General features: G+C 47.5%; 1 protein-coding gene across 1 annotated transcript in view; it reads left to right on the forward strand.

Annotated features, from left to right (window-relative positions):
- Nucleotides 1-20,039, forward strand: part of LHPP (phospholysine phosphohistidine inorganic pyrophosphate phosphatase) — a 297,450-nt gene that overhangs the window by 248,309 nt on the left and 29,102 nt on the right. The window contains exon 6 of the mRNA XM_078644023.1: nt 16,531-16,622. Coding sequence (XP_078500149.1) covers nt 16,531-16,622 — 92 coding nt within the window. The remainder of the gene's footprint in view (nt 1-16,530; nt 16,623-20,039) is intronic.

Consider the following 20,039-nt stretch of genomic DNA (forward strand, 5'->3'; position numbering starts at 1 on the left):
GTGTTGCCATCTGGATGGAGTGAAAACTGACTTTGGGGCTGTTAACGGACTACTGTGTACATTTGAAAACTATGCCTATAATGTTTAGGAATTCTAAATAACGATTGGAAAACATGTAGGGAAGTGTATCCTGTCCTCTTCCAAGCGACCTGGATGGACAGATTAAATGTGGTAGATCAAGAAACAACTACTATGTTTTCAAAACACTCTACAAGTTGACCCCCTTCAAATGAGAAAAGTGGGATATTGAATCTGCCAACTACTACTATGCAAAACTGATCTAACTGAAGGCAATGTGTGACAGAGTCATCAATAGTGGCAAGACCCAAGATAGGAGCAGAAATAAAACAGGCAGTAAACAAAGAGTCCCTCAAAACAAACATTGACATATGCTATGAGCGCACCTTGGGCTTGGGTCCATGAGGAGAAGACACAAACAACTAACCAGCAATCTGGTTGCATATCCCAAAACAGAATAGGGAACTCTGGATGGTTCCAAAGTTTTAGATGGGGAGCAGTTCTTTTATACTAAGTGTTTTACATCAACACTGCTCACCTCAGATATCTGTTTTTATTACGGGTGGGCAAATTTGGCAGAGTACCACTACGCAGAATTCTGTAAACTCCGTGATCTCCGCTCCGTAACTCCGTTCCGTCCCAATTAATAAAACAGAAACTTCACATACCTTTGGTAAAACAAGTAACTCTATCTTTACATGCTAAAATGCATATAGTCGTTTCACAAAAGTGAAACTGAAAATACAGCAAGCAGTGGGGGAGGTGATGATTTTGGGGTCCTCCCTAACCTAGGGAGAGAATGAAGTTGAATCGAAGCCACGATACGGGATTAACCCTGGACCGCGCCCTCTTGACTTTATGAAACAAATAAACATCCGCGCAAGAAATGCTGAAAGCTGATGTGATACGCCTCGCTTGAGACTATATATTTTCTTATGTTGCACAACTACATTATAATAGAAGCCTTGAAAAAGCCCTGGTCGACTTGACCCAGCGGGCAAAACAGGTGTCGGCTGACATCCTTTGTCCAATTAGATTCTGAACTAATTGGATTTTACTTAAAGAAGCTTTATTGAAAATAAACACATTAAGCGGTTTCTAAAAAAGAGGACTCAAATGCTTTCTTTTTGCTTACTTTTCTCAAATACAATGGAGGAGTCCCAACTCCAAAAAACATTTGCAGAGAACCAAGCAGATGCCTTGAACACAAAGAGCACATCATGCTGAACGATTCAGTGGTGGTCCCATCTTCCTAGGACCACCCCAAGCACAGTTATGGGCAAAAATACAATCTCAACCAAAGGCCCTGCAAAGCATTATGGGACGAGATTCTAGAATGCAGTGCACGGTTAGTTTTTATAGCAGAATATTTAAGCACAGAATAAGCTTAATGCCACCCAAGCCAGGCTAGAAAAGTGCCATTTATTGGCAATGTATTTAAGCATAGGAATAGTAAGTGCTATCCATGCCGAACCCAAAAAGATAGTAAATGTATTTTACCACTCCACTCACAGTGCAACAGCTTTGAATTGATAAAATACCGTCCAAGCCAACCTGAAATAAGTAAAAGCAGACTCCTAACACGTGCTGCACTCTTCTTAGTGCTCGTCAGAGAAGCATAGCTTTGTTCAGACACAAGAAAGCACCCAGTATAAATTCAAGCAATGCCCTTTCAGGCTCAGTTACACATAAATTAGGCAAAACCAAGATATGGAACTCTGTGTACTTTCCAAGTTTTACGTGAAAAGCAGCTCCTTTTATATGGAGCTCTCTACAACACCACTAATACTTACTAATGCCCTTTCAGGATCAGTTACACATAAATTAGGCAAAACCTAGATAAGGAACTCTGTGTACTTTCCAAGTTTCACGTGAAAAGCAGCTCCTTTTATATGGAGCTCTCTGCAACACCACCAATTCTTACTACCTGTATCCAGGCATGCAGTCAGTTAAACAAATACACAGAGTAACCCCCAAAACGCTATCTTTTAGGCTCGGGGGAATGGGAATTAGAACACCAATACATCACAAACATTGTGAGTCCAGTGTACAGTTGGGTCAACCTGTATGGGTTCTTCAAGACGGCCCTGTACCATAGCCCTATAACCTCCCCATAGACACATCCCTCCCTTCCTGTTGTTGTCCTGGTCCAGAATCCCTGCTGAGGGTACACTGTGGTAACATCGGGCTGTGACACAGCCCAGCCCCAGCATAAACCGTGTCACTGCCTAATCCCTTTCACACAGGCAATCGTGCATCCATCATCTTTCTCTACTGGCAGTAATAGCCCTCTATCTCTCTGGTATTCGTGTGAATACTGCTAAAGCACAGACTTTATCAAGAGTCAGTTCAGTGATGTACAAAAACACAAGAGAAATAGAATAACACATTCTAATAGGAGGAGGAGATGAGAGCTGATGTCAGAGTCCTTATGGGATGTGAGGAGGTAATTTTTAACTGGGCAAGTTGATTCTGGAGAGTATGTTGGTTGTGGTTACTTTATTCGATAAAAATATTTATCATAAAAGTATGTACATCCTCAGTTCACAAAAAACAATCCATTTACACATACAACCACTGTACAGAAACAATAACATTTTCCAATAAAAAGGATATGTACAAATAAAAACAGAGAGCGCTACTATTTTACAACCTATAAAAACAGTATTCAAGATGAGCCCACTAACGCCTAGCTATTAGTTTTTATTAACAGCTTTGTACGAGTTAGCCAAGCGCTACCCAGATACTTTGCTACCCCGCAAACAATAACAAGGGAAGTAGTATCGGATGTTAAACTACGTTGTGCCATCCTGTGGTTCCTAAAGCCTAGCTCTTTGCAGATGGGTTTATGCCATATTCCTCTCGCAGCCCTATACGCTGTGCATGCAAAAAGGAAGTGGGCAAGTGACTCGGTAGGGGCTGTGCAGCCTGGGCAGGAGACAGATACAGAGTTGTACTGTTTCCAGCCTGCTGTTATTTCATTGAGCGGGAGGGTTCCAAAACTTAGCTTCAGATAGAGCGTCCTGTCTCTAGGATTTTGAATGAAGTCGAGAAAAGGTTCCAACTTCCTGACAGGCTTGTGCTCCAGAAACTGCTTGGTGAGGATCCCCCAATTGGCACTGTGGGACTCCTCCGCCTGCACCCATTCCCAATATGCTTTCTTGATTGTTTGTTTGGGTGGCGGACACTGACTAGCCCATGTTTCCCCCAGACTTATATTTGAAACAAGCTGTCTAAGCGTGCTTATCCACTTAATCTTATTGCTGGTGTTCAGTTTAATTAGTTCATCTAGGGCTGCCGCATAATTAGCCAGTTCGGGGGTCCTCCATAAACGTACCCAGAATAATAAAGGGCAAAGCCGTACAATATCTTTAATGGAACGTTTTCCCAAATCCTGGCAAAGGGGTTTAGATAGGGTAGAAGATGGAAAAGAAACCAGACCTCTAAAGAACTTATTCTCTGATCTAACCAGGTCATTGGTATTCTCGAAACCCCAAAGTTCGGACCCATATAGTGCTGAGGGTAATGCTTTTCTTCATATACCACGAGGGCCGGGGCTATTGGTTTACTAACAGAGGATTGTTGGTCTCTTAAAATTGCCCCTGACACCCGCTTGTGGTTGAGAAGCATTTTGGCCATAAGAGAGTTCCAATTCATCCAATTGTTGACCCGGACTCCCAAGTAATCAAACGACTCAACCACATCTAGTGGAGTGCCATTAAAGGTAATACTATTCCTAAATCGTTTTGACGGCAACATGGTCATTAACTTGGTCTTGGTGGTGTTGATGGATAACCATCTTGCATCACAAAACAGGCTAAACCTGTCCAGCAGTTTTTGCAAACCTGCTGGGCTTTTGGACATCAAGAGGGTATCATCGGCGAAAAGCATGGTGGGTGTTTTCTCTCCCGCCAGGACTGGGGCATCGACTGGGTCCTCTCTCAAATGGTCTACCACCCCATTGACAAAAAGAGAGAACAAAGTCGGGGCCAACACACAGCCCTGGCGTACCCCCATATTCAGCGCCACCCTCTCGGTCAGCTGGCCCTGGTTCCCCCATCTGACTGGCATAATTTCCCTCATGGAGACGTATAATAAAATCGAGAAGTGAAGTGGGAATACCCAGGTCATGCAGCACCTCCCAGAGTTTGGCACGGGGAACCAAGTCAAAAGCGGTCTTCAGGTCTATAAAGGCCAGATATAGACTGCCTTTCCCGATGACCACGATTTTCCAGTGAATCATAAAGAATCTGAACACCTGGTCGATCGTGCCCACCTTCTGTCTGAAGCCTGCCTGAAAGTGCGAAAGGATATTCCCATCTTCCATCCAGGACCCTATCCTCGTAACGATGACCCTGCCAACCACCTTTTGTATTATGTCGATTAAGCTAATCGACCTGTAGTTGGCAGGGTCCTCTCTAGCACCTTTTTCATATATTGTTACCACCTCGGCTCCCTTCCATGAGTCGGGAATGGCATAGCCCCTCGCAATGACATTCATTAAGAGACAGATAAAATTGGCCCACAGCTTTGGATCGTGCAAGAGTAAATATCCGGGGAGGCCGTCGGGACCCTCTGCCTTTCCCGGGGCTATACTCACGATGGCCAGGTATACCTCATTGATCACAAAAAGGTTCTGCTAGTAGAGTTCTCAGATCTAGATAGTAAGGGAGCACTTTGTGGGAACTGAGAGCCTCCTTCCCCACAGTACAGGTTAAGAAAGTGGGCATACCATTGTGGCTTTGTAATTTGGTTTGGGATGACGTCATCTCCCCTTCTATTAGCTTTATTAATTATCTCCCAAAATAAAGTTGAATCTTTCAATTGAGAGGCAGATTTAAGCTACTGCCAATGCTGTTCCTCCCAATCACACTTCGCTAGCTCTATTGCTCTTGAGTACTCCTTCCTCGCCACTCTTACTAATGGGGGTCCTTTTTACGCAGAGCTATGGTTAATACCTTTCTCTTTTCTCTGCAAGTGGCCGTGTACCAGAGGTTATTAGATCTTGGAGGGCCCCTTTTCAACGTTCTAGGCTCCTTGATAATAAAAAACGAGCCCAGCCTCTCTATTGTGTTTGGTAAAGGGAAAATCATGGGTATTTTCATGGGCTACATTAATCGGTCCAGCTCTGCAATCTTCAGGTCTATATGCTCCCTTATACTGAGCAGTTTGTCCTCCTGGTGTACAACCTTGTGCCATTTCAAGCGTTGATTACAATTCGATGGCACAACCTCTTTTGTTAGCATTATCGGAGCCTTGGTTGCCTTTGCGGGAGAAAATGCCCACTTGGTTTTCATGCATAGAGGATTATGATCACTGTCCAGGGTAGGCTTTACCTCCATATCCTGGAGGTCACCCCACAGACGGGTATCCAACAATATATAATCTATCCGTGACGGGCAGCTGATCCTATTATAAGTGTTGGCACCACTCTGATCGGAGCATGTCCTACCATTTAATGCTCTCAAATTATATTCTAGGGTTAGAGCATTAATTTGGATCGCCCTTTGTGTCCACTTCCTAATTGGCGCTAAGGTCAGGGTGGGTATGGCCCACTTCATATCCTCCTCATTAGTTCCCAAGAAATCCTCCCCACTCAGGGGTTCATATGTACAGTTAAAATCCCCTGCCACGATGATATTAGCAAGGGGAGGGATACAAGATAATTCAGACTCTAATTAAGATGGTTGACAATTGTGCCCCAGGAGACCCCCTCGCATACACATTAAATAGCTCCACAATAGTACCATTCGGAAACCCTTTGATTGTCGGATGTAAAATATCCTCTGAGGGTGAATTATGCATGGTAATAGCCCAATTCAATGAGATGTTAACCCATATGTGGAGACCCCCAGATGGGCTGCCTTTTCCTGAGCTCACAGCGGGGGTGAAGAAGGTGGTATACCCTGTCTTGTGTAAGGGGACCATGCTCCAAGTCTCCTGAAACAAGCAGACATCATAATTGCCAATAAATTCGTTCCACTCCGCGATGGACAGTTTTTTCTGGAGGCCCGCTATATTCCAGGAGAGGAGCTGGATCACCCTTGTGTTTGTAACCATGGTCCCAGTAATGCCGTTGTTAGCCAACCCAGTCCATTCAGCATTTGATCTTTCTAACGCTGGCTTGTTTTGACATGGGGCAAACCCTCCACTTTCCCTATTTACTAAATCAATGGGAGGGTACAGTTGCTGGGCCTCACCTAGTCAGTCCACTCTGTTAAGACCGGATCCTCCCCCCCAACCTAACCGGTAACCAGAGCGGTAAGTGTCTAATCTGAATATCAGAATGCTCAGGGGGGGATGTACGATACTCAAGGGCCAGTAGGTTCTCAGCGATTGCTGCATTAGTTAACTGCAGCTCGATGCAGTCCATCATAGAGTTGGCCAAGGAAATCCTCTTTACCCTTACCATGTCGTCCCTAATGATTGACCTGCAGCCCCTTACATGTCGTAACCAGTTAATCGCTTTATTGTGGATCGATTCACTGCTTTTGTAACCATGACTGTTGGTGTATTTATGGACCTTGGTCATGTAGACAATTGACGGAGAGTTCCCTATGGGGATTCTATTACTTAGCATGCCTGGTCCAGCCTCCCTGCTCTGACCTTTCTTTACTGGAGGGGAGCTTCGATAGCCTGCTTTGCTGAACTGTAGACCCGAGGGCTTAGCTCTATCTCCCCAATCTTTGGCAGCCTCAGCATAAGATCTAGTGGTGCCTGAAGGAATAGGTGAACCAAGAGGGCTCTGAGCTAAATTGCCTGACACTGTAAATGACCCCGCACCCTCCCTCGCTCAGATGGGTGGCGATGCCCTAGTTGCTGTGCTTGATTGGGTGGGTGGTAAAGACAGAACACGTATGCCCACGGGATGGTCAACTCTACGGGTTAGCTCCTCAACCTTCAATCTCAAGGAAACCAAATCCCTTTCAAGGACTTCAACTTTCAGCAATAAAACCTTATTTGCATGACCACACTTAGAGCAAGCTGGTACATCATCATTCGGGAGCTCTATGGCCTTGTGTTCACTCACTGGGTCTTCTGTTGTGCCCTCAGTAGTTTGTTCTAATACAACTAACCTATTTGAGCAGGGAAGAGTTCTCTCAATTTGACACACATGTGGGGCCCCTTGGATAGTATAATCCTCTACCTTATTAGGGGATTCAACCATCACAATTTCCTCTGCGGCCCCTACTAACGGGGTGTGAACTTCGCAAATGGGGAGCTTTGGGGCTGGTTTCTTGTTAAAAATGTAGGCAATTACACGATTCTGGGTCTGTGAAAGAACCTCAGCAAGGGGATCTATGTTTTCCACTGAGTTACTAATTTTGTTCGCTCCCAAAACCTCTTCGCATTCATTAACAATAGCTTCAATTCTGGTAAGAACACAATTAGTGGCTGCATGGGATACCTTTTTTGCCTTTTTCCCTTTCTTAGTTGATAAAATTGGGGCTCCACCCTCCATTGACTTTCTTTTCCCCATTTTGGAAATTCACTCAGCAAAATTCAAGGCAGTTCCCAATCAAAGTTTTTTAACAATAGTCTCACAGCCGCGGGCTTGTCAGTAATCGCTTAAATACTCCCTACCATGGCCCACAGTGCCCCACTTGGTGGAAGAACAGTACCTTTAGTCCTTATGCCTCGTATTCCAGATGTAAAGATGTAAAGAGGGGAGGAGGAGCTTGGCGGACATCCGAGATGGCCGCGTGAGCACAGCGCTCTCCGGACCCCCGCCACTCCCGGCATGATATCCTGAACATATCCTGACTTTTCACGAGGATTTGTGTAGAGGACGCTGGGCTGATCGTCCTGGAACTTTCGGAATTTGATTCTGACACGGGGTGCCGGAGTTACGGTGATTCGAACTTTTGGGATCCGCCCTTGAGGTACGCCCGGGACTGGGTGAGGCTCTGTGGCCGTCTTGGAGTTGAACAACAGCGGCAGGGGGATTGGACTTGTGGGTCCCCCTCTTAAGTTTCGGTTTCGATTCTGCCTCAGACTGAGACATCTGGCAGGGGAGTCTGGCCTGGGCTGGGTCCGGGGCACGAGACGGCTATCGGGCCTTTGGCTGGCTTATTCTCCTATCTGATTGGCTCTATCCTGGTGGTACCCTTTTGGCGGCTCTTTGATCCCGAAGCCTTATTTTCCTGTGCTCATTCCATCGAGCCTGGTGAATCTCTTTGTGACGCAGTTTCCAATATGTCAAAGGGAAAAGTTTGGGTCCTGTATCTGTACTGGCTTGGACCACGCAAATCTACTGAACAAAAAAAGGTGCCAGACAGATTTTATTTTTTCATTTTATATTCCCACTCAGTCAAAATGTACTGGAGGGTGATCTATTTTATTTCAGTTTTTTTGATTTTTTGAAAAAACATTCATCGCATTTAAAATATATGTCATTAGAAATAATCATCAAACAGTGAAAGAATTACATAAAAAACTACATAGAAACAACAGATGTGCAATTCTGTGCAATGGTAAACTGTACAAGTGCTCAAACGAGATATGTGTGATTTGATACATACAACACGAAACAATACACAATCAAATACCTAATGATACATTCTCATTAGAAACCAGTCCTTTCTGTTGGATATGGAAGACAAGCGGGCCTCAAATTATAGGTAAAAACTGCCTGTCTTACTAGAGCCTGAGATTAAGGAAACTAATTGCGCCTAAATACGCCTCAAATGTGGCGTATTTCTAAACCAAAGAATGACATTCTTTGGTTTATGGAGATTGGTGAAACAACTACAAGCTGACACCAACTGAGAGACGTCTGGGTTCGCGTGCCGGCCGCCACCGAGCCGGCCGGCTCCAGCCCAGTCTGGTTCCGCCTTATGTCAGGAGACCGCGCATGATTTGCCTCCGCGGTCTACACGCCAGTCTATTGAGAAATCCGCCACATTTGAGACCCCTAATTAGACTGCAACCTCCAACTGAGCTACATCCACCCGAGCGACATTGCAACTATCTACCAGTGACTTATCTAGTCACTTTCAGTTTTGGCATCGGTCCAGTCCATGTCCTGAGGAGAACCCATACTAACGTGGTGGTTCGAAACGCGTTGACATAGAGCCTGAAAAATAACAAGGGTGCCCCTAGGGTTGTTTAAATCCACATTGTGTGTTCCCCAGTTGGGCAACCCCCCAATTAGTTTCCTTAATCTCAGGCTCTAGTAAGACAGGCAGTTTTTACCTATAATTTGAGGCCCGCTTGTCTTCCATATCCAACAGAAAGGACTGGTTTCTAATGAGAATGTATCATTAGGTATTTGATTGTGTATTGTTTCGTGTTGTATGTATCAAATCACACATATCTCGTTTGAGCACTTGTACAGTTTACCATTGCACAGAATTGCACATCTGTTGTTTCTATGTAATTTTTTATGTAATTCTTTCACTGTTTGATGATTATTTCTAATGACATATATTTTAAATGCGATGAATGTTTTTTCAAAAAATCAAAAAAACTGAAATAAAATAGATCACCCTCCAGTACATTTTGACTGAGTGGGAATATAAAATGAAAAAATAAAATCTGTCTGGCACCTTTTTTTGTTCAGCAGTTTCCAATATGGCGGGCAGAGGGGACCGAGAGACACGGAAGACCAAGACACCCCTGCGCGGGGGCCCGGTCCAGTCTAACGTTATGGACCGTTACACCCACTCGAAGGGGTCCCCCGGAGCCGCCCTGCCCGGTCCAAGTGCTGCTGACCACATCGTGGACGCGTCAACGGAGCCGTCCTTGCAGGACATCATGGGCGCCATTTCTGGCATGAGGGAGACGATAGGCCAACAATACGAGGCCTTGGCCCACAAAATCGACACCGTGGCCATTGATGTGAACTTGATTCGAGCCGACCTATCGAAAACCAATGAGAAGGTGAAATCATTGGATCTCAAGTCATCCAGCCTCACGACGGACGTCTCGGAGATACAGACGGAGATTGGTAATCTCCGTAGGGTGAACGATTTCATGACCCGGCGCCTGGAGGACTTTGAGAACAGGGCACGTCGCTGTAATGTGCGCGTGGTTGGCGTTCCGGAGAATCCAGAACCTCACTCTGTTGATCTCCTGGTTGAGGACCTGATCCAAAACTATCTCTCTCCGTCTGGACTGAGTAATTTTTTCGCAGTAGAGCGTGCCCATCGAGTTCCGGGGGGCCAGGGTAAGCCAGGTGCCCCGCCGAGGCCTATTGTTGCGAAACTCTTCCATTATAGGGATCGGGACGCTATCCTGCAAGCATCACGTGTGAAGGGCCCGGTGGCCTTTGAGAACGCCACAGTGAACTTTTATCCGGACTTTTCTCAACAGGTCCAGAAACAGCGTATGGGCTTCCGTGGTGTCAAGAAGCGTCTTCGGGACATGGAGTTACGCTACGCTATGCTGTTTCCGACCAGGCTGCGAGTGGAGTACAATGACCGAACCTTTTTCTTTGATCGGCCAGATTCTGTGAACGACTGGCTGGACTCTCTGCCTGGCCGACCTCCTGTGACTGAGTCCGACGCCCACCCGGGTGGTGCTGAGGGTGGTGTGGAGAGCTGAACACTTCGTCTACTCCTGGGCCCTCGTATAGAGTAAACTCTTCCGGGATTTTATGCCTAAGTGCCTCTACTGTTTGTGTGTTTTCCTCGTCATCTGTCTTGATCGGGGTGGCGGGTGGGCCAGAGCCTTTCCTCCTCCGGGGTCTTTTTGTAGAATGGGGGTTCTTGGGCGACAGGCACACTGCATGTTGGGGTGGCTTTTTAGCATTTTGCAGGGGTGCAGGGTGAGGGGTGTTTTCTTGATTGTTGGGGGGTGGGTGGTTGGGAAGTTCGATGTTTGTGTGTTATGTTTTCAAGGCGACTTTATCTTGCTACTGATGGGTTTTATGTCATGCTCGTGGAGGAGGGGTTTCGGCGTTGCTGTGTGGGATGGGGGGTAGCGGGTTGAGGTTTGTTTCGTGGAATGTTAATGGTCTGGGGGATCGTATTAAGCGGAGTGTGGTGTTGAAATGTTTACGACGTTTATCTCCAGATATTGTTTTTCTGCAGGAGACTCATTTGGTGGGCAATACTTGTCGTGCGATGAATAGGTGGGGCTATCGCCTTGCCGCACATTCGGGGTTTACCACGGGTTCCAGGGGGGTGGGTATCCTTGTTCGGGCTTCCCTCCCCCTAGCTATTGATGATGTGATCCTTGATGATCGGGGGCGATATGCTGTCCTCGTGGGTCGTTATGAGGGTCGTACCCTCTCCTTATTTGCTGTTTATGTCCCCCCCGGCCTGCAGACTTCTACCTTTTCCGATTTGGGCCGTGTTTTGTTGGACCTCCCTAATAGTACTCTCTTCATTGCAGGTGACTTTAATTCTGTGTTCTCCGGTCTACACGATCGCCACCCCCCTAGGGACACCCCTTCGGCCCAACAGTGGCTGGGTGGGTTTCTGGACACGTTTGGTTTGGTGGATTGCTGGAGGCTTATGCATCCTATTCAGCTTCAATACACTTTCCACTCTGGGGCCCATGGGAGTTTGTCTAGACTGGATTATTTCCTGATGCCTGCGGCCCAGTCGCCGGCGGTGCGTGAGATTAGACACCTCCCCCGGGGCATTTCCGATCATTCTCCGCTCTGGCTTTGTTTTGAGATGGGGGTGGAGGCGGCGGGCCGGGTTGCTCCTATCAACCCATGGTACCTTACCTCCCCCGAGACCCGCAACCTTTTGACTAAGTCTTTGGACGCCTATTTTTTGGACAACGAGGGATCCGTTTCCTCTGTGATATCCCTGTGGGAGGCCTTTAAGACAGTGATTCGTGGACAGGCCCTTTCCCTTATTGTTGAATCCAAGAGGGCGAGGGATCGGGAGGTGGTGGACCTCGAGAGGGAGATTGCTGAAAGGGAGGCTGCCTGAGTCGGAAGTCACATCTGATAAACTCCATGCCCTGGGTCTGAAACAATTTGCTTATAAATCTTTGGTCACGGATGCGGCCAAACAGATGTTCCGGGAGCAACAGGGCCGTCTGTATGATGTGGGGGACAAGGCGGGCAAATTATTGGCGTGGTTGGATAAGAAGGAGAGGGCGAATCGTGTGGTGCCCGTGATTCAATCCTCGAGTGGTGTGAGAGTGACGGACCCGATTGGAATAGTTGCATGTTTTGCTGAGTATTTTCGTGTGGTTTATACCCCTGTGTCTGGACGGGATGTTGCTGACTCTCGCCTTCTGTTGCGCGATATAGCTTTGCCCAGTGTCTCCGATTTAGACTGTAAATCATTGGAGTCCCCTTTTACTACTGACGAGATAGCTACTGCCATTCGCTCACTCCGTTCGGGCAAAGCCTTGGGCCCGAACGGGTTGCCAATTGAACTGTACAAGCTACGTCCTGATAAGGTGGCGCCCTATCTTCGCGACATGTTTTTGGAGTCCCGGGAACGGGGTGTTCTCCCGTATGATCAGCGTCTGGCTACGATAGTCGTAATTCCCAAGGACGGTAAACCGCGGGACCTTTGTTCGTCTTATAGGCCCATTTCCTTGTTAAACGTTGAGCCCAAGGTCCTGGCTAAGCTCCTGGCGACCCGCCTCTTGACGGTCATTAGTGACTTGGTTCATCCGGATCAATCCGGATTTATCCCACATCGCAACACAGCTCTTAACCTACGTCGTCTCCACGGTGCTATTGCGAGGGCGGGGCTTCTGACGGAACCGGCCATTTTGGCCTCGTTGGATGCCTCGATGGCTTTTGACACAGTGGAGTGGCCCTATCTTTGGGCTGCTCTTGAAAAATTTGGTTTTGGTCCTGAGTTTATCGGTTGGGTGAAGTTGTTATACGCTGAACCCTTAGCGCAGGTAGTGGTGAACGGTAGAGTTTCTGTCCCCTTCTGCCTTGGTAGGGGGACCCGTCAGGGTTGCCCCTTGTCTCCGTTGCTTTTTGCGCTCGCCCTGGAACCGTTAGCTGCGTGGCTTCGATGGGAGCCTTCACTCAAGGGGATCCGTTGGTCACCGGACTTTGAGGACCGCGTCTCACTTTACGCGGATGACATTCTTTTGTATCTTACTTCCCCGCGTAAATCTCTAAATGTTTTATTTGATGTTCTTACCTCGTTTGGGGCTAACTCGGGCCTAGTTATTAATTGGGCTAAGTCCTGCGTGTATGTTCTTTCGGGTGTTTTGCCCCCATTGCCGGACAGATTTCCTATCCAGGTGGTCCAGTCTGGCTTCCAGTATTTGGGGATCTTTATTACGCTGGACTCCTCACTCCGATTCGAGCGCAATCTCCTCCCCCCGCTTCTTAGACTGCGACTAGATGTGGCCCGTTGGCGTAAGCTGCCCCTGTCTCCTCTGGGCAGGGCAGCCCTTTTTAAAATGATGTCCTTGCCGCGGTTCCTCTACGCACTTCAGAATTCTTATGATGACGTTCCCGCTACCTATTTCCGAGAGATCGAGAGTCTTCAAAGACAACTGATCTGGGACGGGCGTCCACGTATTGCCCTTGCGGAACTCACCATCCCTTGGTATGACGGGGGCATGGCGCTCCCCGACATCAAGAGATATTACTGGGCTGCCCAGCTGTCTGCCATCAACCACGCGATGTATTCACCGGGTCGGGATCCGGCCTTTGAGATGGATAGACTCCAGCTGCCGGGGGGGGACTTTAATAGAGCACTTTATTCTAGATCGGCCGGGCGCCATCTTGTGGGCCCGTCCAGGATCGCAGTCACAGTGTGGCGCGCCGCGCATGTGAGTTTGGGCTGGGAGAATCGACTGACACTGGCGACGCCGCTTTATGCCTCTGAACGTTTGGGGTGTCTCTGGTCTACTAAGGGATTCGACCGCTGGGATATGATTGGGATATGTAAGGTGGGTGATGTCTGGGCGAAAGGTAGCGTGAAGTCATTCCAGACCCTTAAGGCAGAATACGACTTGAGTGATAGAGAGTTTTTTCGGTATCTGCAGGTCCGGCATGCCCTGACCTCAGTTCTAACTCCTGGTGTGACCCTGCCCGAGTCTTCCCCCCTTGAAGATCGTGTATTAGATGGACACCTGCCTGATAGTACTATCTCCCTTATTTATAAAAAATTGATTCATAGTCGCGCCGACCTGTTGGTCCGCCTTAGGGAGCTGTGGGTCGGTGACGGATTGGAATTAGATGACGAGGATTGGCAGTCAGCACTCTCTTCTCCTAAGGAGGTAGCCATTCCCGCCCGTCTTCGTTTGGTGCAACTTAAGATCCTCCACCGCGTGTATGTAACTGGCCCGCGCCTGGTTGTAATGGGTTTTTCCCCGGATGGCTTATGTAAGCGTGGCTGTGGGATGAGTGCTACATTTATGCATATACTTTGGGAATGCCCGTTGGTAGCGGCCTATTGGATTGATGTACTTGATGTGATGACTGTCGTGACTGGTGTTGCCCTGCGGCCTGAGGCCCGACGATGCCTGTTGAACGTGTGGGAACCCACCGATTATTCTGTGGCCCAGACCAGATGGGCAACCTTGGGGTACATGGTCGCGAAGCGGGACATTGCGCAACTCTGGGGCGCATCCAGACCTCCGGATGTTTCGGTGTGGGAGGATAACATGGACTGGTCCATGTTTCGAGAGAAGACCGTCTATGTGGCTAGGGGCAGACCCAGGGCATGGACTAAAATTTGGGGTCAGTGGAATGCATATCGTGGAGACATTTGTACCCCTCCCTTGGTTGACACATCCGATGTTACCCTGTCTCCCTAGGCTGACGTTCCCGAAATCTTTCATTCTCTTTTTAAGATGTTCCTGTCCTCCCTGCTGCCCCCCCCCCCCCCCCCCGGCCTTGCCGAGTCTCATTGATTTACTTTTATCTTCCTGATTAGTGTACTTCCCCTCTGTCATCTGGGCTGACGTGATTGTTACATTCGCCTTGTTTTGGTTTGTTATTTTGATGTTTAAGACAAAAACTGTTGTGTCCTGTCATATGCTTTGTGCAATATTTAATTTGTGATTTGGGCCTGGCCACGGAGATTAATGTTTACTGCATGGTACGTGCTTTGCGAATTAGCGGCCAGCCCGTGTGGTTGTAGGCCCATCTCTGTACTTTTTATCTGATTGCTCAATAAAAGTTTTTAACCCAAAAAAAAAAAAAGATGTAAAGAGGGGGGCCCTGCCCTGCCTCTTCCTGGCGATGACGGGCGAAGACGGGCACGCCCTTGGCCCGGGCTTCGCTCGGCATGCGCGTCCCGCGGGTCGGGAGAAAATGGTTTCTTAAATCCTTCTCGTAACGTAGTGGGCGGGACTGCCGTTAAACGCTGGGCCCCGCTGTTTCCTGGGCCATGTACTCCCGGTGTTCTCGACCCCCTGCACACCAAGTGAAGCGTCTCCCGCGAAGCGGGAGTCGCGAACAGTATTTAATGCATCTGGATCTGAAAAGGGCTGGAGGGAGGGACTGCCATTAAACGCTGGGCCCCGCTGTTTCCTAGGCCATGTAGTCCCGGTGTTCTCGACCCCCTGCACACCAAGTGAAGCGTCTCCCGCGAAGCCAGAGGTGCGAACAGTATTTAAGGCGTCTGGAGCTGAAAAGGGCTGGAGGGAGGGACTGCCGTTAAACGCTGGGCCCCGTTGTTTCTTGGGCCATGTAGTCCCGGTGTTCTCGACCCCTGCACACCAAGTGAAGCGTCTCCCACGAAGCGGGAGGCGCGAACAGTATTTAAGGCGTCTGGTGCTGAAAAGGGCTGGAGGGAGGGACTACCGTTAAACGCTGGGCCCCGCTGTTTCCTGGGCCGTGTAGTCCTGGTGTTCTCGACCCCCTGCACACCAAGTGAAGCGTCTCCCACGAAGCGGGAGGAGCGAACAGTATTTAAGGCGTCTGGAGCAGATGTACGTCGTTACAACGCATGCTTTTACAACGCATGCCTTTACGACGCAAGTTTTACAACGCAATTCGTTACAACGACTTGCATTGGGGGGCGCTGGATAGTGAATAGTTTAATTTACTATTCCAACTCCAGTCCCCGTGGATAGTAGGGAAGGTGTTGGATAGTAAATTAAAACTATTCCCTATCCTAGAGCGCCCCCCAGCGCAAGTTAGTGTAAAAGTTGCGTTGTAATGGTTGCGTCGTAAAGGTACTTCGTTGTAAAAGTTGCGTTGTAAACGCTGTTCCCCTCTGGAACTGAAAAGGGCTGGAGGGAGGGACTGCCGTTAAACGCTGAGCCTCGCTGTTTCCAGGGCCATGTAGTCCCGGTGTTCTCGACCCCCTGCACACCAAGTGAAGCGTCTCCCCCCCCTGGAGAATATGTGAATTAAGAGTTCTAGAGGAGTTGTTCATTAGTATCCTAACTGGTTTGGTTACATCCCAATATAGGATTTCTGTTCCACAACCTGCTCATGCAATGTCCCTTCCAAGTGCTGTGATGACTGTGCACCATTTCCCCCTAGTAAGCGAGTGGAGACAGCCTCAAATTACCCTTCTTGAGGATATAAGGTTCGAATTGTAAGGGTGTTGAGGTCTGTGTTTCCGTTTTCTCTCTCCTACTCAAATAACATCCTTCTTGCTCTTCCATTGATAGGCCCTCATGATTGGTGATGACATTGTTAATGATGTGGGAGGAGCCCAGAAGTGCGGCATGAGAGCGCTGCAGGTGCGCACTGGAAAGTACAGGTGAGTTCTGCCCTCCTCTGCCCAGCAGTTTTAGGCCTAATGTGGTGCTCCCTGCTTCCCAAGCCATCTTTACTCTTCATTTCAGCCCTCCCTCGTTGTCCCAGAAAAATCACATTCATCATGTTGAGGCTGTCAGAGTTTAGTTGAAGACCATCTACCAGACAATGTACGAAGAAAAATACAGTAAAGGGGCGATAATTCGCTGTTAAAGAAGCAATTAAACAATATAGATTTTGTAAATATATTTTTATAATTTTTACAAAAATATTTGATTCTAGATTGTGGGGCTGTATTAGCCCCCTGGTCATGAGACCAGCACCATGACATTGCTGGCTGTACTCGGTACATATTGAACTTCACTTGACATGTTTAGTGTCAACCTTGTGTATGAGCATCTCCTTTGTTCCATTCACTTTTACCAGTCCAAACCTGGTGCAACAACTAGTCAAACGGTGGCTCAACTGCATGATCCTGGACACACCCAACACCATGTTAATGAGGTTCAACCTGGATGCCAACGAGGCCCTTGAGAAACACATCACTAAGAAAAAAAAAGACAGCTGGTCCCAGCTATCCCTACTACAAAAAGTGTAACAATTTCTTACAGAAAATGGATTCTAGAATTGCCCTTCGAGTAGTCGTGCTCTTATGTTGGGTGGTTAGTAGTCGTGCTCTTATATTGGGTGGTTCAGAACCAGGTGCATCTTCTTCAAACATATCACAAGAGTCTGTCACCTATTTGGCCAACAAGCTCACCACTTTGGTGGCTCTCAGGAACACCTGCAGCCGAATCACCATCAATCAGATTGATCGCAAAGAAGTGCAAAAATTACATAACAAGGCAGCAGGCCTTCTCAGGCTGTGCACCAGGATCTGAAACGTCTCCCCTGTATCCACCAGGACCACTACAAATCTTATCCAGTTAGGAAAGTGCTGAACACACACCTCTTCAAAACACATTACATCAATATGCAGTAAGAGCCGACTTCCAGTCCCAAGCCCTCGCTACCCCTCCGTTCACTCATTGGCAGTAGATATGCCTTTGATCCATCACAGCACTTCTCTGCCTTTCAACTAGGTTTGTGATGTTTAAATACCATATTCAGACACAGATACTGTACCACAATTAGCAACACAGCACATTTGTACCGTTCCCACATTGTACAGAACATGTGACCTAGTGTGTAGCACTCCAGCAACATTGAAAAGCGCATGTGAGGAATCCACAAGAAAAGTGACAGACTTCTGACTTACCTCCTACAATGATTATTAAATGACAAATAACATTCGCATGTAAATCACACAATTTACATGTGTGTTCATTGGCTTGTTGAGCTGCACATAACACATATTAATCTGGATCCCATCTGGACCATTAGTCAGCAACCAAGCCCATTGAAAAGAAACTCTGCCGCATAAAGCAATTTAAAAACATATTTTTCCAATTAGTCATTTTTTACACCTTAATAGCTCCATTAATCACAACACCTATTTCCGTTGATTGCAGACTTTTTGATCCAATATCATTAAGCAAAGTAATGTTTTTTGCCCGGTTACAAGATCAGTCAGGCAATTATATTTACAATGTCAATCATCTCCCAAAAATAATACACGGTGGGACTCAAATAGGTATGTGGTGTAGAGCATAGTATACAGCTGCAGCTTTCTAGCAACAATCATTATCATACTTGTTGGAGAATGGCCCTTTCTGCAGGATTACTCCCAAACCTTTTGCCTTCCTCCTCCTACTTTTTGCTGCATTGATTTTTGTTGACCTTAGGACTCTGAGCACTATATCGCTGCTATCCAGTGCTAAAGTGCATGTCCTCTCTCCCTAAAACATGGTAACATTGGCTTAACCCCAACTGGCATATTTAATTTACTTATAAGTCCCTTGTAAAGTGCATTAAATGTGACCAGGGCCTGTAAACTACATGCCTGCAGCACATACTGTGCCACCCACTTAACAAGCCTTTTAACTATGTCCATTGCAGAGCCTGTGTCTGCAGTCACACTGCCATTTTGACCTGGCAAAATAAACCATTTTGCCAGGCTCAAATCATCCTCTTTTATACACATAAGTCACCCCTAAGGTAGGCCCTGGACAACCCAGATGGCAGGGATTCTATGTGTTTAGAAGGTAGGGCTAGTACTTTTTAGTTCTTCATGTCCTGTTAGTGAAAAACTCTCAAATTAATTTTTCACTGCAGCAAGGCCTATCCTTCTAATAGGATAACATTAAGATTACTTTATTGCATTTTAACATTGTAATTCCCAATTAGGAAGAGAGAAACCCTTCAAGTCTGTTGTCTCCGGAATCACAATTTAAAATCCAAACGTATTGCGTAGTCCGATTTTAAATTACAATTCTGAAATATGCCACTATTAGAAAGGTGATGTTTTCTTACTTCAGCAATTTTGTGCCTGCTGCCTTTCTCTGATCACATGTCTGGGGTGGGTGACAGCTGGGCTTTGTTTATTCCCCCCAGACAGTCATACACAGTGGGTGCTTAGATGTGAGTGGATGTGTCCTGTCCTCACACAAATGGCTGTATGCCCTCCTCTAGGAAAGCTGTAGCCAGGGCAGGAAGGGAGGACCTCTGTTAACTTCAAAGGCATGTCTTTGAAGTCTTTCCCACTTTAAAGGCACAACTTGGTATAATTACCGGACCTCAGACACCACCACTTCAGTACATTTCTGAACCTGTGGATACTATGCCAGGGAGAAGGACTGCTGTGCTGCTGAAAGGACTGTCACTCTGCTGAACTGCTACTTTGCTGGACTCCTGCTTTGCTGTGCTGATCTGCTGTCTTCCGCCTTCTTGATTGGGTGAGATCGACTTGACCTGCATCTCTGAGCCCAGAACCTAGAGTGATTCCAGGAGTTAGTTGGCAGGCCTCTTGATTTGAAGCCTCTGGGACATAACAGGCTTCAGCAACTTTGCATCTACAACTGGACTCTGCTACCTGTGCTTCTACCCCACAAAGTGGTGCCACCTCACCCCAGTCCTGGACCCTTGGAGTTGGGCCTAAGGTTCTCACCAGCAGAACCGACGCATCTTCTCTGCTGAGAGGGACATCATAGAGCAGAACCACGCATCACTGTTATTGATTGGATTGGACCCAGCGCAGAATGTCTGCAGCACCCTTCGATCTTCAGAACCACTTCATTGCTGATGGCTTTTCGCATTCCCTACCCAGGTCCTCGCATTCCCTCATTGATGGCGCTTGACAGCAAAGCTGGCCTCCTATTGCAGCCTCACAGCTCAGCAGAACAGACGCGTCACCCTAGCTGTGCGCCGCATCCTCAATGGCCAGACTTCACATCGCAAGCCCCCGTCAACTGGATCCTTAACTATGACGCACAGGCCCTCACAAAGCAATCTTGCACTTCTCAGAACCGATGCATTGCTTCGA

This window comes from Lissotriton helveticus, chromosome 5_1 (genome assembly GCF_964261635.1).
Source record: "Lissotriton helveticus chromosome 5_1, aLisHel1.1, whole genome shotgun sequence".
Taxonomy (NCBI): Eukaryota; Metazoa; Chordata; class Amphibia; order Caudata; family Salamandridae; genus Lissotriton; species Lissotriton helveticus.